At 39.3% G+C, this 26,005-nt stretch overlaps 2 protein-coding genes and 1 pseudogene across 2 annotated transcripts in view; 1 reads left to right on the top strand and 2 right to left on the bottom strand.

The window, feature by feature from the left end:
- The window catches only part of MEGF9 (multiple EGF like domains 9), a 107,495-nt gene that overhangs the window by 45,130 nt on the left and 36,360 nt on the right, over positions 1-26,005 (top strand). Inside the window, exon 2 of the mRNA XM_075560409.1 lies at positions 15,325-15,532. Coding sequence (XP_075416524.1) covers positions 15,325-15,532 — 208 coding nt within the window. The remainder of the gene's footprint in view (positions 1-15,324; positions 15,533-26,005) is intronic.
- Positions 1,860-3,277, bottom strand: LOC142457949 (keratin, type II cytoskeletal 8 pseudogene; annotated as a pseudogene).
- LOC142457948 (large ribosomal subunit protein uL23-like) lies at positions 18,360-18,861 on the bottom strand. The gene has a single exon (XM_075559036.1). It carries the CDS (start codon positions 18,859-18,861, stop codon positions 18,391-18,393), a length of 471 nt encoding a protein of 156 aa, XP_075415151.1. The 3' UTR covers positions 18,360-18,390.

The following is a 26,005-nucleotide window of genomic DNA, read 5'->3' as shown; positions in this document are numbered from 1 at the left end:
AACAATATTTTTGGTCCAATTTTCTGTTTGACCTCACATTAGTATAGCTATCTTAGTTTTCTTTAGGTCAGTTTTGGCGTAATTCATTATTTTCTACCCATTTATGTTGAATCTGTATGTTTGTTTTGTGTCTTGTAACCTACTTAAAGCTAGCTTCTGTAATTTTTAATTCAATCTAAAGATCTTTGTATTTTAAATTGACTAGATTTTCTTTCAAGAATAAAGTCAGATCTGAATAGATTTTGATAATGACTTATTGACCACTACTAAACTCAAGCCACTATGAAAAATATAGAGGAATATCAGAAAATTTGCCTTCAATTAATACTTTTAAACTTCGGAGTTTCAAATTAAAATGTAGCACATAACTTTCAAAAGGAAAAATTTAAAAGAAGGTCTTATAATTACAAAACACACTACTCAATTATAAACAAGTTTTAAAAACTAAAAATAATGTTGTGGTCATATATATTTGATCTTTGATTATTTCTTAAGATAGGCAGGTGGCATGAATTTTTCCCAATTTTATGTCAATAGACTGAAACTCAGAACAGACTTAGAGAAGGGTATGAAGCTGGGTTAGTGGCAAAGTGTTTTTAAGAGTTCTGGCTCAGTCTAGTGATTTTTCTACTCACTTTAATAAGCATCTCTTTAAGTCTTTCATAAGGCATCTTATAGTGAAAAATGTAGACTTCGGAGTTACTCAATTTGGATTCCAGTTCTTCCATACCTATTAGTTAAGATATTTGTTTTTTATCTTTGAAACTCAGTTTCCTCATCCAAGGCACTTATTTTAGGATTGTGGTTAAGATTAAACGAGGCTATTTCTACTGTAACGTCTGATATATATGTAGAGCATGCCCAGTGTAAAAGGTAGTCATTGCAACCTTTCCCTTAACTTGTCATCTTGTCTCATTCATAAGATGAATTGCCCTTGAATTGCGGAAAACTGGCCCTGAGCCACAGGCCAGCTCTTACAGCATGGCACTTAAGAATAAGAGAGAAATGTTCTACAAATCCCAGTTCGTGTTATGTGCTCCAGCCCACCCCCTTTTCCTGTCTACCATTAGTTAGAAGAAATGCTTCTAATGGAGTGAATTGAGATTGTGAGCTTTCATGGATATATATTTATTTTAAAGGATAAAACTTTTCTTTAAAAGTGGTAACTTTAAAACTTTCCATATTTCTACAAAGTCTGGTTTAACTCAAGAAACTCATCAGCTTTAATATTACATTCCATGGCCTTTCAAAGATTTGTGACCCTACCCTGACACAACATAAATGTGAAATGTAACTTGAGTATTAATGTTATACTAGAGTGAGATCCGTGATAAAAATAAAATCTGTGTTGATAATTCCTTTTGCTGAAAGTGAAGCCTGTCTTAGATCCTTTTTACCCTAAACACGGAATGATGAAATATAGGCCTAATAAGAAGTACATTTTGAAATAAATGTACACTTAGGAAATCGGGCATTTGTCAAGATAATATAATTTGGGTGTTAAAGAGATTCTTTAACATACAAGCAGAGGTTTTTTGTTTTGGGGGTTTTCTTTGGCTTTATTTTTTAATTTAAAGATCGTTTCATTGGGGGCTCTTTACAGCTCCTATAAAAATTCATACATTAATTCATATTGAGTATATTTGTACATAGGCTGTCAGGCTTTATTTTAGAAAAGACAGTTGGCTTTTACTGGGGGGTCTTGGGCAAAGAGGGTACCCCCCTAAGCAGTTGATTCCTGCAGGGTGGGCTGAGGACTAGGCCAACCCTTGGGTCTCCTGTTCCCTATGTGCTCCTGCAAAGCTGCTGGGAAGGCAGGGGCAGGGACAGGCTGTGAGGTGACCCCTCACAGAGGCCATTCACTTGGGCAGGACATCGGAAGACTCGACACCAGCTTCGCGTGCCGGGGTCTGGATCTTTCTCACCACCACGGCCTTGGTGGAGCTGGTGCAGGAGAAGGAGCTGCAGCCTCTGCCTGGGCTGAAACTGGACTGCAAGGAGCTCAGGCCGTAGCAGAGGCCAGGGCTCATGAGGCCCCCTTAACTCGAGGTCAGCCCATCAGAGTAGCCGCTTGTGGTCTTCGTGTGGACGCTCATGTTCTGCACCCCAGACTCCAGCCAGCTCTCCTTGCCCTCCAGCAGCTTCCTGTAGGTGGCGATATCCATGTCCAGGGCCAGCTTGACCTTCCTCAGCTCCTGGTACTTGTACAGCTGCTGTGACCTCTCCTGCTTGGCTGGACACAGGGCGGCCTCTAGCTTGTTGTTGGCATTCTTAATGTCCAACTCCCTATACTGCTCAGTGTCCGTGATGGCGGCCTCCAGGGACGCTCTCTGGCCTTTGAGCCCTCAATCTTACCCTGGATCTGGTTGATGTTCCGGTTCATCTTCCGTATTGGTCCAACGAAGATCATCGCATGCTTCCCAGCGTGGGCCTGCAGCTCCTCATACTTGATTTGGTACATGCTCAGCCTGGCCCGGCTGCGGTTGACGACCTCCTCGTAATGGGCCTTGACCTCAGCAATGGTGCCATCCATGTCCAGGGAGCAGCTGTTGTCCATGGACAGCACCACGATGTGTCCGAGATCTGGGCCTGCAGCTCATGGAGCTCCTCTTCGTGCAGCTACCTGAGGAAGTTCATCTCATCCATCAACCCTTCCAGGCGGGACTCCAGCTCCATCTTTTTAATGTACGCTTTATCCATGTCCTTCTTGATGAGAACAAATCAGTCTCCATCTCTGTTTGTTTGTGGATCTCATCCTTGTACTTATTCTTGAAGTCCTTCATCAGCCCCTGCATGCTGCCCAGCTCTGCCTCCAACTTCAGTTTCTCCTGGCCCAGTATCTCCAGCCGCTGCCTGAGATTGTTGATGTAGCTCTCGAACATGTTGCAGAAGGCTCCACTTATCTCCAGCATCTTGTTCTGCTGCTCCAGGAACTGCGCCTTGTCGATGAAGGAGGCAAAATTGTTGAGGGTCTTGATCTGCTCCTTCTCCTGGGTGCGCATGGTTTGGGGTCCATCTCCAACTTGAAGGGGCTCAGCAGGCTCTGGTTCACCGTGATGGCCATGATGCCCCACACACCCCCTGCCCCACCGAAGCCCCCATCATACCCATGGCAGTGCCCAGGGTGCCCTGGAAGCTGCCACTGCTGCCACCCACCCAGGAGAAGGACGAGGAGCTGATGTGGCGCCGGGCGCACTGGTGTAGGAACGCTGCTGAAGGCCCGGGGGCCAGAGGAGGACACCTTGTAGGACTTCTGGGTCACCCTGCCAGATGACATGGTGACAACCACTGGGAGGCTGTCAGTGGGACCTGACACAAGTTCGAGAAGGAGCTGAGAAACAGATTCAAAGTGGAGGGACCTACAGGCAGAGGCTTGATTTAAGCATTTTTTCGTCTTCTGACAGTCATTTTCATTTTCAAAATCAGGATAAAGATTATTTTTATAGGTCCTACCCTAGGTTTGTGAGAAGGGCAAAATTCTAATGTGGTAGACTGGATAGGCTCAAGGTTATTACACTAACATACATTTTTATTGGTCTTTGTTTAAACACAGTAGATTTTAAATACATTTGAGAGAAATCTCAAAGGAAAATAAATAATTACATATGAACAAGGCATGGGACTCCTATACATGCTCATCTTTCATTTATTCCTTTTCATCCTCTTTCTTCAAGAGAAAAATTAAGACCCAAGACTTACTTAGAGCCAAAGGGAAAAAAGATTTTATCCCTTTTAGTTAAATACTATTTTGAATCCTAAAATCTTCATAGCATTTTATGTAATGACTAACTGAAGCATTAATTGTTCTTGCTCAGTTGTAACATTAGCTTTGAAAAATACTGAGTTATTATCTGGATCCTATTTAGACTTTAGTAATAGTTGTGTATAGTACATTAAGGTTTCCTATCAGCAAAATTTAATAATCCAATAGACCTCATTACCTTTTTTAAAAAAAGGTTTTGCTTATGTAAAAAAATCTTCATCCACTAGAATTTACTCTTTAGGTGTCCATTTCCATCCACTTTAACAAACGCACAGTTTAAAAACAAACAAACAAACAAAACAAATTCACAGTCAACATATAAATTAGTTTTATTCTCAAAATTCCTTTATGTTAGTTACTTCTTTGTTGTCAACTTTTTCCTCTACCCCTGACGTCTACTAACCCACTGAACTGCTTTCAGCCTGCATCATTTCCTTTTCCGAATGTCATATAAGTGGAACCATGTAATATGTAGCTTTGTGAATCTGACTTCTTTCATTTAGTGTAATGCATATGAGATTTAGTGTTTTTGCTTGTTAGCAGTTTATTTTGTCATTAAGTAGTACTCCATTGTATGGATGTACCACAATTTATCCATTCATGAGTTGAAGGATGATGCAATTATGAAATAGTCACGATAAGTATTTGTGATTTGTGTGAACATAGATTTTCATTTCTCTGGATAAATATCTAAGAGTAGAATTTCAGAGACCTATGGAATGCCCAGCAATTCCACTCCTAGATACTTATCCAAGAGAACTGAAAACCTATATCCACAAAATTAATACACAAATGTTTGGACCCAACAGCCACTTTGTGGGACAAAGGTGGAGCAGTCTGCTTGTAAACTTGTAAACCTATTAGGGCCAGTTCTTCATAAGAAAACTGTCAAGCTCTTTCCTAAAGTGTCTTTGTCCACCATTTTACATTCTCACGGGGTCTCATGGTCAGTTTTGGAGAGTTAAATTTTCTCTACATCCTTGTTACTATTGCTGAATTTTTGTGTTGTTTTGTTTTTCATTTTAGCCTGCTACTGTGTTGTATTACACACTGGGTTGCTTACTGCAAAGTTAGCAGTTCAAAAACACTAGCTGCTCCTTGGGAAAAAGATAAGGCATTCTACTCCCATAGAAGTTTACAGTCTCAGAAACCCAGAGGGTCAGTTCTGTTCTGTCCCATAGGATAACTCAAGAGTCGGAATTGAGTCTATGGCAGTGAGTGAAAAGTTGGGTACTCATTGCCTTTTAATGTGTGCTTTGCTCGTTGACCTCCATTCAGCAGATACTTTTTAAAGGTTTGCATTGTGTGTGTAGAGAATAGAATGACTTGAGCCAGCATTTTTTTGCTTCCATCTGCTCTTACATGTCAGACTGTGACCTAATTCTTCAATAACTGTGATACTTATTTTGCATGTAGAATTTTATTGACTATTATCCTGATAAAGATATTTATTCACTAAATGATCATGGTTTCTTCAGGAAGATGATAAAATTTAATATGCATGTCTAAATATTTTTTTAAAGTCTTATTCTCTTATGGGTACCTACTTTGTATCTTGGTCTTTGATGCATATAATTTTCAAACATTTGACCACAGTAAAAAGAAAGAAAGAATCAATAAAGGTTATTCTCTGAGGAATGTGTTGATTCTTTGACTTTAGGATGTAGTATAGGAAATGATAACAGCTCTGTCAGTATAATGCATTCATTGCCTCAGTTCATATTATAGAATTAGTGTGTACTTATGCATTAATAATAATAATAATGATAAACTTGCCATCATCAAGTTGATTCTGACTCACAGTGACTCTATAGGACAGAATCGAACTACCCCTTTGGGTTTGTGAACCTTTAAATTGACTCTTTACAAGAGTAGACAGCTTCGTATTTCTCCCACAGAGATGCTTGTGGGTTTGGACCACTGACCTTGTGGTTAACAACCTAGCCCACTATGCCACCAGGACTCCCTGTGCAACAATAAACCTGAGATATTAAAGTCTGTTCGTAATTACAGATTATCTTTAGAAATTTCCTCATGATAACACTGTTTGTCTACGTGTCCGTGATATTTTGAAGACCTGGGGAATATAGCTGCAGCCAACTGCTTCAGTTCACTTCATCCAGGGTCTTCCTCTGTTCTCCCATCCTTCCATTTTACCAAGCAGGATGTCCTTCTCAGAGACTGTCTCCCCTGACAACACGTCTAACGTACATGAGGTGAAGTCTCACCATCCTTACCTCTAAGGAGTATTCTGGCCGTTCTTCAAGACAGATCTGTTGTTGTAGAATTCCATGGTACTTTCAGTATTCTTCACCAACACCATAGTTCATATGTATTGATTTTCCTCTAGTCTTCGGTACTCAATGTCCAGCTTTCACATGCATTTGAGGCAATTGAAAATACCGTGGTTTGAGTCAGAGTTCTCAGAGTAACATCCTTGCTTTTCAACACTTTGAAGAGATCTTGTACAGCAGATTTACCCAATGCAATGCATCATTTGATCTTCTTGACTGCTGCTCTCATGAGCATTGATTATGGATCCAAGCAAGATGAAATTGACAACTTCAACTTTTTCTCCATTTATCATGATGTTACCTATTGGTCTAGTTGTGTGGATTCTTGCTTTCTTTACAGTGAATTTTAATCTATACTGAAGGCTGAAATCCTTGGTCTTCATCAACAAGTGCTTCAAGTTCTCCTCACTTTCAGTAAGCAAGGTTGTGCCATCTGCATATCGCATCCTGATACCACATTCTTCTTTGGACAACCCAGCTTCTCTGATTATTTACTCTGCATACAGATTGACTAAGTATGGTGAGAGGCTACAATGTTGACAAACACCTTTCATGATTTAAAAGCATGCAGTATTTCTTTGATCTGCTCACATGTCTTGCACCATGTACAAAATCTGTATAAACACAACGAAGTGTTCTGAAACTCCCATTCTTTTCAAGGCTCTCTATAGTTTGTTATGATCCATACCGTTGAATGAATTTGCATAGTCAATGAAACACAAGTAAACATCTTTCTGGTATTCTCTACTGTGAGCCAAGATCCATCTGACATCAACAATGATATCCCTTATTCCATTTCCTCTTTTGAATATGGCCTGAACCTTTGGAAGTTCCTTGTCAGTGTACTGATGAAACTGTTGTTGGATGATCTTCAACAAAATTTTATTTGCATGTGATTCCAACGATATTATTGTATAATTTAACATTCTGTTGGGTCACCTTTCTTTGGAATGGGTACAAATATGAATCTCTTCTAGTCAGTTGGCAATGTAGCTGTCGTTCAAATTTCTTGGCATAATGCTTACAGTGCTTCAACATCTTGTTAAAACATTTTAATTGGTGTTCCATCAGTTTCTGGAGTCTTATTTTTGGTTAATACTTTCAGTTCAGCCTTCTTCCTTCAATCTTTCTTCATTTATATCACCAAGACTATGTTTTTCAACTATTGTTCCTTCCTCTTTGTTTCCAGCTTTCGTATTCCAATTGCCAATAGTTATCAATGCATCTTGTTTACCCTTGTTTAATCAACTTCAGACTGAAGAGGTTGATAGAATTCTACAATTTCTGCATCACTAGCTTTTGTGGTCGGTGCCTAAATTTGAATAATAGTTGTATTGATTAGTGTGGGAGTCAAATGATTTTATGTCATCTAGATACTCCTGAGTAGGGGTGGAATCAAACCTGTCCATCAGGTCACAGCCTAATACTGTGCCCTTGGAGGTGTAGCCTTCTCATAAGGAGGACCCTGGACCCTCCTCCTCTCCCTCTGCCACTGACCCTGAAGCCATGGGAGCCCTGAGATAGCCACCAAACTTGGATCCACACAACTCTGCACCCACTAGCCTGTGATCTTCTTGCATTCTGCATGATTGCATATAGCTGCATGAGGAACTTATGGACTAGTATCAGACTTGTGGACTTGAGTTGAACTGGGCTGGGATGCTTTCTTGATAATTATTTCTTGATATAAAACTCTTATACATATAAAAATCACTGATTTGTTTCTCTAGTCAACCCAGCATAACACAATTGGATTTTCTTATATGTGGATAGACATTGTTGTGTCCCAAGCAACTCTGTATTTCAGGATAAAGCTTGTTGAAATGTCCTTTGACAATGAATGCAATGCCATTGCTCTCGATTGTGTCATTCCTGTTATATTAAACCATATGGTTTTTCTTATTCAAAATGGCCAATACCAGTCCATTTCAGCTCATGAACACCCAGAATTTTGATTTTTTATGTATTTCAACTCATTTTGATGGCTTCCATTTTTCTTGTATTCATATTTCATATGCTCAGAGTTTCAATTAATGATTGATGTGTGCAGCTGTAGCTTCTCATTTTGAGCTATGGCCCATCAGCAAATGAAGGACCTGGAGGCTTTACTCCTGCAGGATTTACTCATCTCAGTGTTACTGAGTCAACTTTACTTCAAAAAGTAGTTTTACCTACTTTACTTTACTTACTTACTTTACTTCCTCCGTCAAATTTTGAATGCCTTCTGACCCTAGGGGTTCACTCTCCGGCAATGGCTCTGACAATGTTTTGCTTCTGTTTATTAGGTTTTCAGTAACAAAATGTTTTGATGCTGTCCATAGGGTTTTCAGTGGCTAAATCTTCTGAAATGGACAGACTATTCCTTCATCGTAGTTTGTTCTTAATCTGGAAGGTCTGCTGAAACCTGCTTATTGTGTGTGACCTTGCTGGTATTTAAAATGCATTATACTGCTTCCAGCATCACAGCAACACACAAGCCACCACAGTCTGACAAACTGACAGACAAGTGGTGTTTGTAAGATGAGGACAAGTGAAAAGATGTGGAATAGCCTAGAACAGTGTGTTTGTATACTTAATCATATTTTCAAAGAGTGAAATTATTATTGAATGAATAAAAAGGATATTGAGTTTTATAAAGATGCTTCTACATTTTTCCAGGAGACTATAGATAGAATTTCAGTTTTAGAATATTCTTTAATCAGAATCCTGTTAGTTGTCTGTATAAGTTATATTTTACATACTTTCTTGTTATTATTGCTTACATGCAGTACTTGTCTGCAATCATTTTAATTTAGGAATGCTACTGTAATCAATGATCATTTCCTTGTTTCAATTTGCATCATGATGGACTGAGGGCAATTTCTTCAGTTTATTGTTCAATTCTTGAACTTTGCTGCTTTTATAGGTCTTTTTTATCTGAAAGGGGTTAAAACAGTTTTGTGCCAAATTGCTTCAGCCTCTGTGCCTCACAGTCAATGACAGCACTAGGTCATATCTCAGAAAGGACTCCAGAACAAGTGTAACAAATAGAGGACATATTAATTGGGAGTACTACCACAGTGGATAAGGAACCCTGATGGCACTTTGGGTTAGCTATTGGGTTGCTAACCACCAGATTGGCAGTTAAAACCACCAGCTGCTCCATAGGAAAAAGATGATGATGCTGTTGGATCCCATAAAGATTTAGTCTTGAGTGTGGTGAAGAAAGCTGATGGTGCCCAGCTATCAAAAGTTACAGGGCTTGAAGATAAACAAGCGGCCAACTACCTCAGAAGGAACAAAGCCCACATGGAAGAAGCACACCAGCCTGTGTGATCACGAGGTGTCAATGGGATCAGGTATCAGGCATCAAAGAACAAAAAATCATATCATTTTGAATGAGGGGGAGTGCAGAGTGAGACCCCAAACCCATCTGTAGGCAACTGGACATCCCCTTACAGAAGGGAGGCGGGGAGGAGACAAGCCTGTCAGGGTGCAGTCTATCTACAACAATGAAACATACAACTTTCCTCTAGTTCTTTAATGCTTCCTCCCCCTGACTGTCATGATCACAATTCTACCTTTCAAATCTGGCTAGACCAGAGGATGTACATTGGTACAGATAGGAACTGGAAACACAGGGAATCCAGGACAGATGAACCCCTCAGGACTAGTGGTGAGTGGCGATACTGGGTGGGTGAAGGGAAGGTGGGATAGAAAGGGTGAAGCAATCACAAGGATCTATATATAACCCTCTGGGGGATGGATAACAGAAGACGTCAGACAGTGTAAAACATGACAAAATAATAATACTTTATGAATTATCAAGGGTTTGTGAGGAAGGGAGGGGAAAAAGTGAGAAGCAGATACCAAGGACTCAAGTAGAAAGCAAATAATGATGGCAACAAATGTATAAATGTGCTTGACACAATGGATGGATGTATGGATTGTGATAAGAGTTGTATGAGCCCCCAATAAAATGATTTAAAATAAAAGATTTAGTCTTGAGAACACTATAGAGGGCCACTGAGATTTAGATTTACTTGATGGAAGTGGGTTTTGTTTTGTTTTAAATAATAATAAATTCTTTATTTCTTTTTCTTACAGAGACCATTTTATTAAGCTTTAAACAGAACAATGACACACACACACACACACACACACACACAGGCAGTCACCTAAAAGAGGGAAGCTATCAGCATGCACACCGTACAGAGAGGCCAATAGAATTTCAATACTAAAAGAGTGAAACATACTCATCATTAGTGCATCTTAGCTATGGCTACAGTACCATACTGAAAATTCTTGAGATGAAATAGAGGTATTTTTAACTGAGCAAGACCTTGAGGTGGTTCAAAGGTGAATGTAGAAAGTTTTTCCAGGTGCATAAGAGATCTAGAAAAAGTCTTTGGTGTGCATGAGGAGGCAATCTCTTACCATTATAATCTTTAACCAGAACAGTCTGTAACCAATCCACACAGGGAAGGTGGTGGTGGTGTACTTCTAAATAAAATTCTTCTTAAATTTATTTTTTTGCTAAAAATTTTTGTCTGTTGGCTGTTTATTTTTAAAGGATATCTATTTTACATACAATATTTGGCTTTGGGTACTTTTACACTAGAATATGATATAAATTCACTTTTTAAATTTTTCTTAAATAATATTTTATTGTTTTTGATAGATGTTTGTTTACACAACAGTTTAGGTTCCCATTCAGCAATTCCTACAGAAATTATTTGGTGACATTGGTTGTATTCTTTGTAATGAGTAGTTTCCATAAATCCAGGTGCTCTGCCCCCTTACAGTCTCATCTTTGTATTAATGACAACTTTTAGTGACGTTGGTTACATCTTTTGCAATGAGTCAACATTCTCATTTCCTTTCTGGATGCTCATTTCCATCCATCTAGCTTCCTGTCTCTTTACATTCTCATCTTTGTTTTAAAATAATTGTTGACTGACCTCTTACAGGTGATTCTCTAAAGGACCACAGTACTTAACAGGTGATATTATTTTTAAGCCAATTTTTAAAATCTAGCTACCAGGAGACCTCAGGGATAGGTTTAACAAACAAAATGCCTTTTTTGGGGGGCCTTTTTTCTAGGATTGTATATGTATATGTTAAAATCTATTTGGTACCAGATTTAGATTCTTATTCTGAAGGATTCCAATAACTATATTCAGTGCTTTTCAGAAACCAAACAACAAAAAGTTGGTTCTCTCTGCCAGCATTTACATTAATGTTCTCTAATTCTCCAGTTTTCCAAGCATTCCAGGACCTTGAAGGGGAACCTGCTACTCAGATGATGGAGTTTATTCCTAATTTACGCTTAAGCAGCCACATGACTTTTCAGCTCTTCTTTCAGGCTTGTCCGTGATTGCTTTTGGTGTCCTCTTTATGTTCTTTCATTTCTGTTAACGTCCGCTCTGGTGACATCATTAATCATGTCACAGGCTCCTTTGTCATGCTTTGGTACCTAAGATTCCAAAAAGTTGCCTAAAAGTTGCAGCTTTTTCTCTCATCTTTGGCTATTGATCTTTCCCACTACTTCTTTTTTTTTTCCCCCACAAAAGAAAGGCTTGTAGTTCGTTCAAGGATCGTTTGCTGGCCCTTAGGAGCGTTTTCCAGTCCAGTCTGTTGGGGCACCACGCCCTGGCCCCAAAGTCCACTTTCAGCATTCCCTGGGGACCTTGCCACTCCATTCCCTTGCTGTTCCGCTGCACTCCCCCAGTGATTTGCCTCGGTGTGGTGGGATCAGGTCAGGTGCAATTCCCACACTGTGTCTCCGGTGCTGTCCCCTGTATCGTCCTTAGTCACTGAGGGGCATCATGTCTCATAGTGGGGCCAGCCATGTTGTTCTCTCTGTGGACTGGCTGCTCTACTCAGGAACACCATCATCACGGCCTCGTGGGCCAGGCTGTGCTCCACTCTCCCCACTACTTCTATCAGTTGAAGTTTTCTTTGTTCTTTTGCATATTACCCACCTCCTACTAAAGGGATTGCATGACTTCTGCCTCAACTCCCTATCCCGTTCCACATGAATGTCAAGAACTGTGAAGGGTCTGAGATTCTAATCCACTTGGAAGCTAATAAGTTAGTTGGTATGATTTAATGGATGCTACAGTGCTGAAAATTTCTTATAGTTGCTCATACTGCAAGCAACCCCTGGTTTACAATGGGGTTCCACTCGACAACTGTCATAAATCTCTTCTGACATAAGCCAAATACCTTTAGTTTTTTTCCATTATTACTGCCTTTTATTACCAATTTTTTTTATAACTAATTTCTTCATTTGTCCTTGAAGGAGGTTGGAAACATTATATATACTTATATCTCTATCTAGATGTACTTTAATAAATAAACATAAATAATAAAAAATTTACTTTGACAATTAGGAAGCGGTAGATGACATTGGCATTTTATCAGTTTTGGTAATGACTTGTAGAAGGTTCTGGATCACTTGGATTATTCCTGAAAATGGGAATGGCATTTCTAGCCAGAAATTAGGGAGAGTTGTCTGTATAGTCCTTTTAATTTTTCCTTCATACATTTCTCACTGCTTTTCAAATCTGCCTGTCAGCTTTAGTAAAGTGGTCTTCATTTGGGTCCATGTTTTCAAGCAACCGAAGCCTCTAATTTAGTTTAGAAAACAAAAATCTATACCATAATATTTTGAAAAGTAAGCCATAAACTTGAACATCTGAGAATAACATCAGTTTACTACATGCTGCAACATTATATGTAATGTTACTAATAATAGACATACCAAAAAAGGAGTGTCATAAGCTCAATTTTATTGTAACTCAAATATGTCGTTTGCTGGACCCTACTTATATGTATTTGACTAGGGTTCTTTCATTTTACACTGACTCTTTCTGAGAAAGGACTTGGGAATCTGAGCAGTGAACAGAAAAGGCGCATTGTGCTCCCACTCGGAGTACTTCTTTCTCGGCTTCCTTTCCTTTGCTTATGTTGGGAGAAGCGTGCTTCATGACAGTGTACCTTTGTCTTGCTCTCTGCCACTGGGGTGTTCTCTCCTGCTCAGCCATTTGCCTGTCCGCTGCTGTGAAGGTACTGATTTTTTCATCTCTGAATTCATGAGTGGGGCATACACAGACTACTCACTTATTCACTGTTTGGATGATCCACAACTTGAATTTCTCTATTTCAGTACACTAATTCTATTTCCCCCTCATTATGGAGAACGGACATGATAATAATTTCATTCCTAGGCTTTCAGACTGTATTCACAGGGTGGGACCAAACTGGCCTCTGAATCTGACACTCGCACCGCATTTGTTACTTTGTCTGGCGCCCTTTCTTTCAGCTTGGGTATTCATTATCGTAGAATACCCAAGGAATTTTTTTTCATGTCTAAGGGATGGCATACTTGTAGGGACTATTATGATGTCCTGTTTATAGAAGAGGAAATGAAGGCAGATGTAGGCTATGTAACTTCCCTAAGGCCATAAATTTAGTGACAGAGCTAGATTTACCCTACGTAGCTGACTTTACTCTTAGCTGCTTCATTTTGCTGTCTTTTTCAATTAGAGTTATATGAGAGATGTAAGTAATAAGTACTGCAATGGGGTCATAGTAAGGGCATTAGACTTAGAGTTATGGAGAAGTGAGCTTTTGCTGGAGAGGACAGACCTTCCAAGAAGCACAGAACGAGCAAGGTTTAGAGATAGAGGATTAAAAAGACAATGAAGAGCTCGAGTGCCCGTACAGAAATAGCAAACAACCAATGGACTTGTTTACCACTGAAGGTTTGTTCACTAGAATATCCTGGGGGAAAACAAACAGCCAAGTATTTTTCTCCTCAAATTAATAAGGTTATTAAAATATGTACATAACACTGGCAATCTTACCTTATTCTCTATTTCACTGATTCAGTGTTCAATGAAAATATATTCAGAAGGAGCTAGTAGATAACATTCTTCGTCTTTATTTGGGGGCCTCTTAGTCTTTCCCTTTTCTTGAACTAGCACTGTTCACACCAACACCAATTTGATTTGTGTAAGTTGTGCTGAAATCGGTCTAGCAGGAGGGATTGGATGCCTGTTGAAACGTTGCCAGATTTTTGAAGGCAATGTGATTTTAAGCGTTCTGGTCATTTTTGGTGGAATGACAGCCTTGCCATGGAGTTGTCCCAGGCAGGCCTGTAAACCACTTAACATGGCTTCTTTAGTTTACAGAGACCACACGCACGCACATCCGAGAGCAGAATTAATGTGAAAGCAATGCGACTCTGCCAAAGAAAGATCAGCTTTATGCAGCCTTGGGAAAATTAAAATCTTGATTGTGAGGGGAAACTGATTCCTAATCTTATACTTGGGGCTAAAAAACCCCAATTCTGTGTTTTGTAACCAACTCACCATCCAAAGTTGAAATATACTCAAGTTTGAAAAATCACTCCCAAACATGGATTTATTTATGTTATATTTACAGATTAAAAGAGGTGCAGAGAGGGACACCAAAGTATAGGAACTGATGAAGGATGGAAGTGATTGGTGGAGTTGGCAAGAAACAATTTCTTTTTTCTTTCTTTAAAAAAAAATCATTTTATTGGGGTTCATACAACTCTTAACACAATCCATACATATTGCCAATTCTGTCGAGCATATTTGTACATTTGTTGCCATGATCATTCTTAAAACATATTCTTTTTACTTGAGCCCTTGGTATCAGCTCCTCATTTCCCCACTCCCGCTCCCGAACCTTATCTCCCTCATGAACCCTTGATAATTTATAAATTATTAATATTTTTTCATGTCTGATACTGTCTGATATCTCCCTTCACCCACTTTTCTGTTGTCCGTTCCCCGGGGATGGGGGGGTTATATGGTGATCATTATGACCGGTTCCCCCTTTCTCCTCCCACCTTCCCCTTCCCTTACTGGTATTGCTACTCTCACTATTGGTCCCGAGGGGCTTATCTGTCCTGGATTCCCTGATTCCAGCTCTTATATGTACCAGTGTACATCCTCTTGTCTAGCCTTTGAATAATAAACCATGTGAGATCTGAGGTCCAGGAGGTGGCATTTGCCTAAGGTCAGTGTTGAGAAAGGTGAAGAGAGGAGGAGTGGGAGACAGGGAACACTGGGGGATACGTGGTGGTGTGTTGAGGGTGTTGCAGTGAGTGAGATGAAACAAAACTATGAATTGTTGAATGCAAAATTGATGATTTACTCTGTAAAACCATTCAATATAATAAAAAGTTGTTTTTCTTTGAAAGAAGGCATTGAGTCTCACTTGATTATATCTCTTTTCTTCTTTCTTTTGCAGACTATGTATGTAACTGCTCTAGGGTCGGGAGCCTCGATGCAAATCGCTGCAATCAGACCACTGGGCAGTGTGAATGTCATCCAGGTTATCAGGGGCTTCGCTGTGAAACCTGCAAGGAGGGCTTTTACGTGAATCGCACTCAGCACTCTGGGCTGTGTCTGCCATGTGACTGCAGCCAAGATGGAGCCCTCAGCATACTCTGCAATAGGTAAGCAGCAGAGTGGAAAGGAAGATATTTTTATTTTAGGGGAAAAAAAGTTCTTGTTCTCAAGGTTCAGTCTAATTTAAATAAAGAAACAAACCCCAAACCCAACTTAATGCCATTGAGTCGATTCCTATTCATAACAACCCTATAGGACAGAGCAGAACTGCCCCTGTGGTTTCTGAGGCTTTCAACCTTTATGGGAGCAGAAAGCTGGTGGATTTGAACTGCTGGCTTTGCTGTTAGCACCATAACACGTAACCCTCGTATTTTCCTCAGCATAATGTCAAATCCCATCCACACTGTAACATATATCAAGATTACATTTCTCCTTCTGACTCAGTAGTGCTCCATTATTGTCTAGACCACATTTTGTCCATCCATTCCTTTGTTGATGGCCACTTAGGCGTATTAGTGGTTACCAGGGTCGGGGTCACTAGGGAACCTCAATGAGATGTAGTGACACAGTGGCTGCAACAATGATCTGAAGCCAAACAATTGTGAGGATGACGCAAGACTGGCCAGGGTTTCCATCTGTTGTATGTAGACTCAGAATGAGTCAGCACGAGGCTGGAGGGAGGAGGAGAAAAAGGCATCAACAGCAATGACAAAATCACACTGATTAGGGGTAGGGTTGCACTGCTGACGTTGTAATTATTGCCAACAGTTGAACACCTGTAAAAATTGACTAGGCAAAAGTGAGATAGCTAGATTTATAACAGTCACAAAAAAACAAGCAAGATGATGTATGTGCAAATTTTTGTAAGTTATACTTGCTAGACAGATAATAAAAATGCTAATAGGCCCATACTTGAGCCTTTGTTCTATGCTAGAGCACCTTGCGGACTGATTTTATATGCACCATCTCATTTAATCTTTACAAACACCTCCTTTAGGAGACGAGAACTATTCTTTTCTCACTTTGAATATGAGGAATTTTGGTGCTTATAGCGTACGGTTAACTTGCCCAAGTATAGATAGTAAAGCTGTTATTCAATCCAGTTGAACACATGTAATATGCAAGCAGAGTCCACAGTGGTACCGCCCCCCATCCCCATTGGTACTTAACACGCAAATATCCTAGAATGCATCTCTCAATTCCATGTGTTCTGAATATCGACTATATAAGAAACCTTTCTACTTATGTCCCAGAGGCTCAATAAAGCCATACACAACATTAAACAAATGAATGTGTGGGAAACCTTGTATTACATTCCTAAAGAGTTGGTAGAGTGTCAGCATCACCTGTAGACTATTTTAAAAAGCACATCAAATGTTGACAAAAAAGATGTGCAGTATGTTACTGCATACAAAACAGCTATTCACCAAAGTCATAGTTTTTATCAGGAAGTGTTTTTTTTTACTTAATATCACAGTAGTTTCCACTTAAATATAGGGGCTTAACTGTGTTTTAGTTACACTTTGGGAAACTGGTTAGTAGGTTTAGGTTGACATGTAATATTTTAAAATATTTCTTATTTAAAATATTAGATTCTTTGCTAGCATTTCACTCAAAATATCTGATTTTCAGTAATTGGTGCTAATATTAAGCAGAAGGTTGGAAGTTAAATATATTATTATCTGGTATACATAGAGTATATATGTACTCAGTAGATTCTATTATCCTCAGTAGGTTTTTAAAAATGAGGTAAAGTGATTTTATATTATATACATAATATCATGAAAGGCATGTATCAAAGTTTTATCCTTTCACCATTTGCATCTGCAAATAATCTGAGAAGCTGGATATATGAAGAAAAATGAATAATCATTTTTGGGGAAGTCTCCTTAACTTGTAATAGGCAAATGATGCAAGCTTGCTTACTGAAAATATAAAGGATTTGAAGCACCAACCTATGAGGATCAGACTATAGCCTTCAATATGGATTATACCTCAACATAAAACCCAAATCCTTATACCTGGATCAACAAGCAATATCATGATAAACTGAGAAAATGCTGAAGTTGTCAAGGATTTTACTTTACTTGGATCCACATCAGCTCTAAAGTATTTCATTGGGCAAATCTTTGACAAAAGAACCATTTAAAGTGTTAGGAAGCAAAGCTGTTACTTTGAAAACTTTGAAGACATGCGTGACTCTAGTGAGGTACTATGGTACTATCAGTTGCTTCGTAGATATACAAAAGCTGGATAATGAATAAGACTGAAGAACTGAAGCCTTTAAGTTGTGGTGTTGGTGAAGATTTTTAAATATTTCATTGACTGTCAGAATGAACAACTTTGTGTTAGAAGTACAGCCAGAATTTTACTTGGAAATGGGCATGGTGAGACTTTGTCTTAACTTACTTTGGACACGTGATCAGGAGGGACCAATCCCTGGAAAATGACGTTGTATTTGTAAAGTTGTGGGTCAATGAAAAAGAGAAAGACCTTCAGTGCAATGGATTAACCCAGTGGCTGTAACAATAGATTCAAGCATAACAATTGTGAGGTTTGTGCAACATTGGAAAACTGTTTGTTCTTTTGTACATAGTGTACCTATGAGCTGGAACTGATGCAATGGCTGCTGACAACACTAATGCCAAAGTATCTTGGTTTTGAAGTCTTTTACCCTTTTCTAACTGAAATCTAGAGGGACTCTGCTTCCACTGTAGCTCTCATAAGTAGTGGCTGTTTTCTCTCCCACACTGTTACTTCTAGGCCTGTGTTTCTTTCCACACTGTTACCTCTTCTTGGCTTTTCATTGCTACTCCCCTCCTTAAAAAGCCTCCTTAAAAAGCCTCACCTTTGGAGTTCATCGCAACAGACTATACAGTTATTCTTTCTTGTACCTTTCATTTCTTTTCTTTTTTTTTAATATATTGAAATAGTTTATATTTAGCATTAGCCAGCTGGGCTCACTTTAGATGATTCCAATTTTGTTGGCAACATCTAAAGCGTCATAGTCAGGAGCCAGTCGAACATATGCCTTCTTCTCCCCGTCAGGCCTGATCAAGGTGTTGACCCTGGCTACGTCAATGTCATAGAGCTTCTTCACAGCCTGTTTGATCTGGTGTTTGTTGGCTTTGACATCCACAATGAACACAAGTGTGTTGTTATCTTCGATCTTCTTCATGGCAGACTCTGTAGTCAAGGGGAACTTGATGATGGCATAATGGTACAGCTTATTTCTCCTTGGGGCGCTCTTCCGAGGGTATTTGGGCTGCCTTCTTAGTCTCAAGGTCTTGGGCCGCCAGAAGGTGGGTGATGTGCGGATCTTCTTTTTTTTGTGGCTGTGGATGCCTTCCAGCACGGCCTTCTTGGCTTTTAAAGCCTTTGCTTTGGCTTCCGTTTTGGGAGGGGCAGGAGCTTCCTTCTTTGCCTTCGGCGCCATCTTCGTGAAAAGGGACCTTTCATTTCTTAAAGATGACTCACTGTCGTCTGATAGCACACCTGTCGTGATTCTGGATGATTTTAACATCTACATTTCATGGTTCTCTACACTACATCCAATCTTTATTTTCTTTAGTTTCCTCTTTTTCTTGGTGGTCTTTGGCCCCAATTGTAGGCATATTAATTTTTTTAATTGCTAATGACTTTTTTTTGGATGACTGTAAGAAATATTTAGAAAAAAATTTTAATTAAAAATCTGAACCGTCAGGTGATTTGTTAGAAGCAATGAATTATAAAAATCTTTTTAAAGGCCTGTACTTAAAGGAAGTATTTAGAAGGAAAGCCTGGGAGCTTTAGATTCATGTAGTTGCAAACATGCTTTCTCTTATTACCAGAAAAGGAGTTAAATCAACAAAAAGAAATGTGAAATTACTGTCAAAATGCTCCTTAGAGGCAAGGATGACATACTTGGGACATGTTATCAGGAGAGACCAGTCCTGGTAAAAGACATCATGCTTGGTAAAGTAGAGGGGCAGTCAAAAAGAGGTAGACCCTCAACAGTATTAAATAGCACCATGGCTGCAATAATGGGCTCAAACATATGAAAAATTATGAGGAGGACATAGGACTGGATGGTGTTTCATTCTGTCATATGGAGGGTTGCTATGAGTCGGAACTGACTCGACAGACTCTAACAACGTACAACAGTTATATCTTTTTTTGTTAGTCACATTGGAGTAAAAAGATAGTACGTTTGTATTTTGTCAAGAAACGTGTAATCCATGCAAAACTAAAGAATACAAATCTGGGAACCAATAGAGAGTTCTGAGGGGCCGGCCCCAATCCCAACTACCTGGACAGCTCCCACTCCTCACAGAAGAATGTACCTCAGAGGACAGCACTGAAGCTACAGCTCAGGGAGAGGGACATGTTTGATCAGACCACACGGGAGCAAATGAAGGGGGAGGAAGAGTACATCCTGGCCCACCAAGCTCTGAGGATGATATTCTTGCTCAGAGCAACCAATGCACAGTGAGGACCATAGGGCCAGCCCCACTATGAGACACGATGTCCCTCACTGACCCATAGCATTACAGGGGACATAGTACTACAGGGGACAACACTGGAGACACAGTGCAGGAATTGTGCCAGATCTGACCCCACCACACGAAGACGAAACTCTAAGGGTGTGCAACAGAATAGCAAGGGGAGCAGAGCAAGGAAGTTCCCAGGGAATACCAAAAATAGACTTTGGGGCCAGGGTGTGGCAACCCATCAGACTCGACTGGAAAACACTCCTAAAGGTCATCTAACAGACCTCAAATTATTTATAGGCTTTTCTTTTATTGTTCTTGGTTTTTTTGTGTTGCTGTTTTGTTTTCTTTTGTTGCTTTGTTTTGCTCTCTTTTGTGCATATGATTATCTCTGGGGGGCTATCTAGATAAGATAGATGGGTTAAACAATCTGGGGAAAACAATAGAACTGATGGTTCTGGCAAGGGGTGGGGGCCATGGGCGAGGGGGAAGCAGGGGAAAGGAAGTGGGTGTTAAACCCAGGGACAAAGGAACAACATGTGATCTAAAATCGATGACAAGGAGAGTGTAGTAGGCCTGGTAGGGCTTGATCAAGAGCAATGTCACTGAGAGGAATCATTGAAACCCAAATGAAGGTTGAACTTGAGAGTGGGACAAGAGGAAAGTAAAAGGAAACAGAGGAAAGAACTAGGAAGCAAAGGGCATTTATAGAGGTCTAAATACAGGCATGTACATATGTAACTATATGTACATATGTATATGTATATATGATGATGGGGAAGTAGATCTATATACATATATTTATAGGTTTAGTATTAAGGTTGCAGATGGGCCTTAGGCCTCCATGCAAGTATTCCCTCAATGCAAGTACTCTTTGTTCTACTAACCTGGGAATTCCATGATGCTCACCTTCCCAACACGATCGCTGAAGACAAAGCAGGTGCATAAGCAAATGTGGTGAAGAAAGCTGATGGTACCTGGCTATCAAAAGATATAGGATCTGGGGTCTTAAAGACTTGAAGGTAAACAAGCGGCCATCTAGCTGAGAAGCAACAAAGCCCACATAGAAGAAGCACACCAGCCTGTATGATCAGGAGGTGTCAATAGGATCAGGTATCAGGCATCAAAGAATGAAAAATCATGTCATTGTGAATGAGGGGGAGTTCAGAGTAGAGACCCAAAGCCCATCTGTAGGCAATTGGACATCCCTTACAGAAGGGTTGCAGGCAAGTCAGCGTGCAGTATAGCAACAATGAAACATATAGCTTTCCTCTAGCTCTTTAATACTTTCTTCTCCTCCTCCTCATTTTCATGATCCCAATTCTACCTTACAAATCTGGCTAGACCAGAGGATGTACACTGGTACAGATAAGAACTGGAAATCCAGGACAGATAAACCCCTCAGGACCAATAAGGAGAGTAGCGATACCAGGCGGGTAAGGGAAATGTTGGGGGAGAAAGGGGAACCGATCACAATGATCTACGTATAACCTCCTCCCTGGGGGACGGACAACACAAAGTAGGTGAAGGGAGACATCAGAAAGTGTAAGATAGGATAAAATAAAAATAGTTTATAAATTGTGAAGGGTTCATGAGAGAGGGAGCGTGGGAGAGGGAGAGGGAAAATGAGGAACTGATACCAAGGGTTCAAGTAGAAAGAAAACATTTTGAAAATGATGATGGGAACAAATGTACAAATGTGCTTGACACAATGGATGTATGTATGGGTTGTGATAAGAGTTCTTTGAGCCCCCAATAAAATAATTAAAAACAAAAAAAGGATAAAAAACTACTAGGAGATGATACAATGATAAATATATACTAAATTTTTAAGTAGACTTGTTTAGAGTGGGAAACTAGCAGGAAAAAAGGTGAAGTAATAAGGAAAGGTTTCCAGAGGAGGTGGGAACTTAGATGGGGCCCTACAGATTATGATTTGGGAAGACAGAAAGTAAGAAAATGACCCTGTCAGGAAACAAGCAAACATAAGAATTCAAGTGAATGCCCTAAGATTATACAATGAGATGAGAAATCTGATCTCCTAACACCTACTCAAATTCTCTTCTTTTTTGACCTTTCTTTTAAAAATAAATAAAAGTAGAAAAGTACACTCAATTCTACTCTGTGATATTCTCATACATCATATATCCATGGAACGAACAAATGGATTTTTAAAAAGTCATTTTTCTACTTGTGCTTTATGCCCAGATATTTCAGTGGGAGTTGCCCCAGTGAGGGTAGAATCTGGCTACAGGAGCCAGATGTGGGTTGAGCAATGTCTTTATGTGCAAACACAAAGTCCTTTATGTACTGACAGATGGCCACCCCCACACTTCTCCATTGGTGTTCCAACATGTTTAATTGGGAAGGAGTTGGTTTAAGTTGGTTAAGCTTTGGAACATACTTCTAATGTTTTTTGATTCACATTTGGGCTCATGTTTAATAAGTAAATAGAGCCGTCAAGTAACATTTCATTTCAAATAACAGCATGTTTGTGAAAGCCTGAATCTCTTCATATAGCCCTTGAAATTTTATCAGGACTGACTTTATTTGTAGGCAGTTACAGACTGATATGAGATAATGTATTTATGGTTGATGAGTCAATAGGTGCATAATTTTAGACTGCCTTAATAAGGTAAAAAGAAATTTTATAGTTGGACGAGGGTAAGTAAGAAATTTTTTTGTAAAATCACAAAAGCCTTTATTAAACAAAAAGATCAAATGTGAAGGTATTATTTCTTGACATCTCCTTCATCTTGGTCTACCCGCTTTTGAAGGTACTGTTTCTATTTCTCTAACTCTTCCTTAAGGGAGTTTGCTCCCTTCCCTTTACTCCATGTAAACACTTTGAGCATCTTCTAGGGACTCAAATTGTGTTCGTTTTCATTGTTCTTTGAGTTTGGGAACAAAAAGAAGTTTGAAGGGGAAGAAAGGTCAGAATTGTAGCATGGATGGGGTAAAGTTTCCTACCAACATTCTTGTAGAACAGTCCTTTCTACCCTCAAAGAATGAGCAAGTGCACTGTTGTGAATAATAATAATAATAATTTTTAAAAGCCCTGGCCTTTTTCCTCACCAATGCAGTTTTCCATTTTCTGAAAATTTCTTCCTCATAAGCCCCTGTGATTGTGCTGTGTCGTTGGGGAAAATCTGTCAAGATTATGCTTTAGAAATCCCCCAGTCACCACAACCTTCTGAGCTGATCCTTCTGCTTTTAATGTAACGGGTCCAGCACATTCCCCTTAAAAGACACTGTCTGATTGGACCTTGTTCTCTGGGTCATATTGGTAAATCCAAGACTTGTCCCCATGAACAATTCATTCTATGTGATTGTCTCTATTAGCTTAGATCTCATTTAAAAGATGGCCAGGAAGATCAGCTCTTTTGAGCTAGTTGATTTTTGTGCAAAACTTTTGCCATCCATCAAGCCAACAGCTTACCAAAGCCAAGATGTTTGCCTAAAATTGAAAGTGCTGAACCATGTGAGTTCCCAACTTCAGTAGCTGTTAACATCAACAGTAATTCTACAGTCTTCTTCCACCAGCTTCTGGTTGTCAGTTAGTTTCTTCATTTTAAAGCACCTTAATTAGACTGAGACAAGTATATCACTGAGAGAAATTATCTGGAGCCAGCCACGGATCCCAGAGGCATATTTAAACACATTTTGCTTTGAATAACCCCATGCACGCATAAACTGGTATGCTAGCAGCAATACTTTTTGACTTGCCCTTATATAATATCTTGTTCTCATAAACTCTGTGGTTGCTACTGTACAATGTCTTTTGAAATATTTACTACTTTGCATATTTAATTATGGGAATGTGCCCCAGGACAGAGGGCAAATTTTAATTATGAAGTGAACTGATGCTGAAATAAATGTCAAATACATAGATAACAAGATACCTTCAAGGTTATACAGAGCTCTGAAAAATCATCTCTTGTGTAACATTCTATAATGACAGCTGCTCTTTCATTGTATTCATTCATTTAAAAAAAGCAACCTTTTGTCAATGGGTGAAAGTTGACAGAGCAGATTAGTTTTCTATTCAACAATTTTGTTTTTGTTTCCATTAAACAAGTTTGTTTTGTGTCATCCATTATAATCCTCACAATGTAATCACTTATCCCACTTCTCTGTCTTTCCTGTGTCCCGGCTCCTTCTTTTCTAACACTTTTGAACTTTGTACTTGTGTAAATGCTGCCCTCTTGATCTCAAAAGGTTGATTATTCCAAGGTGTACGTAGCTCACTTGTGGTATTGTTCCCCTTATCAAAACAAAACAAAATCCACTAATATCTAGTTGATTCCAACTCATATTGACCCTGTACAGGATTTCCGAGACTAGAAATCTTTATAGGAGCAGATCACCTCATTGTTTTTTCCCATGGAGCAGCGGGTGGATTTAAACCACCAACCTTGTGGTAACTAGTCCAGTGCTACCAGGACTCCTTTGTTCTTCTTATAAACTTGTCTACTATTTTACTTAAAATTGAGCTATGAGGGTGAGCTCATTTCCAGACTTGAAAGGTGCCCAAAGGTCATGGTCTTAGGTGTTTCACTGATATCTGTCTGGCCAGTAGCCTGATATTTTGATTTTGAGTTTTGTTTCACCTTTCTCTCCAACTTTATCCAAAATAATTTAATACTTTTCAGAGATGTTGGTAATGGTTACTGGGCACCATCTAGTTCTGCTGAAGACTGGTATTTGTGTGGCACTCTAGTCTGTTGGATTGTTTCCGTGTCCCTTGGTTTTCTTCCTTCTTTTTTCCTCTGTACAGGGAGAGACCGATGGTAATATCTTAAGTGGACACTCTTGAGCCTTTAAGACTCGGATCACCAAGTAGAATATTGTTTTTGAAGCCTAGGTGATGCCAGTAGACTTTGGTAGGACCAGGGTCTTGAATTCCTAGGTCAGTCGTTCTCAACCTGTGGGCTGCAACCCCTTTAGGGGTCGAACGACCCTTTCACAGGAGTCGCCCATGAAAATTACAGTTGTGGCAAAATTAAAGTTATGAAATAGCAGCGAAAAGAATGTTATGGTTGTGGGGTCACCACATGAGGAACTGTATTAAAGGGTCACAGCATTTGGAAGGTTGAGAGCCACTGCCCTAGGTGCAATGACTCAGTCTCTCAATTTGTTTGGTTATGTCTAAGTTTTCATAACTTTGCCTTCTTTATGCTCCACCAAGATATCTTATTGCTGTAGTTATTTGCATCTCTTGAATGGCTAATGATCATGAAGATTATTCATGTTTGTTGGCTGCCTGAATATCTTTGGTGAAGTGTCTATTTATGCCCTTTGTCCATTTTTAAATTGGATCGTCTGCCTTTTTCTTGTTGAGGTGTTGGAGTTTTCAATACATTTTAGAAATTAGTCCCATATTCTTGTATATATTTTCAGCAAATTTAAATACACATGTATGAAAATACACTCTTTCAAACGTGTGTGTGTGTGTGTATGTTTGTGTGTGTGAAAGAGTATACCCCCACTCTCATGCTCACACCATTTCAACTTTCATGTCTATCCATGCATCTAGTCATACGTTATCATTGCAGGATTGTGTACAGAGCGGTATTTATCTCTGATGTTTCTTAGTTCTTGCACTTCTCCCAGTGTATTCCCCTCATGTTTTGTTAGCCCCCTTTTCTTATTATATATCGCCTTCAGCTTCACTCCAGTTGACATGTGTATTCCTCCTTCTCGTCAGTAATTTACCTCCTTTCACACTTAGTAACTATCAAAGGATATTTCTTTCAATTTGAAAACTTTTTCTTGACTTTTTATAATAGTGGTCACAATATTGGACCTATTGTGATTGATTAATTTCACTCAGCCTAATTTCCTCCAGGTTCATCCATGTTATAAGGTGTTTTACAGATTCATCATCATTCTTTAACATTGAATAATATTCTCTTTCTCTCTTTTTTAACATTTTATTAGGAGCTCTTGCAGTTATTAAAACAATTCATAGTTCCATTAGATCAAGCATAATTGTACAATTGCTGTCATCATCATTTTCAATACATTTTGTTTTCTTCTTGAATTCCTTGATATTGGCTCCCCTTTATCCCATCCCTCTCCCCCTGCCACCCCCGAACCCTCAATATATTA

This window comes from Tenrec ecaudatus, chromosome 10 (genome assembly GCF_050624435.1).
Source record: "Tenrec ecaudatus isolate mTenEca1 chromosome 10, mTenEca1.hap1, whole genome shotgun sequence".
Taxonomy (NCBI): Eukaryota; Metazoa; Chordata; class Mammalia; order Afrosoricida; family Tenrecidae; genus Tenrec; species Tenrec ecaudatus.
This window is presented reverse-complemented; position numbering and strand designations above follow the sequence as displayed.

Excerpts from the sequence above, each read along its gene's own strand:
- LOC142457948 (XM_075559036.1), bottom strand. The coding sequence starts at position 18,861 with ATGGCGCCGAAGGCAAAGAAGGAAGCTCCTGCCCCTCCCAAAACGGAA.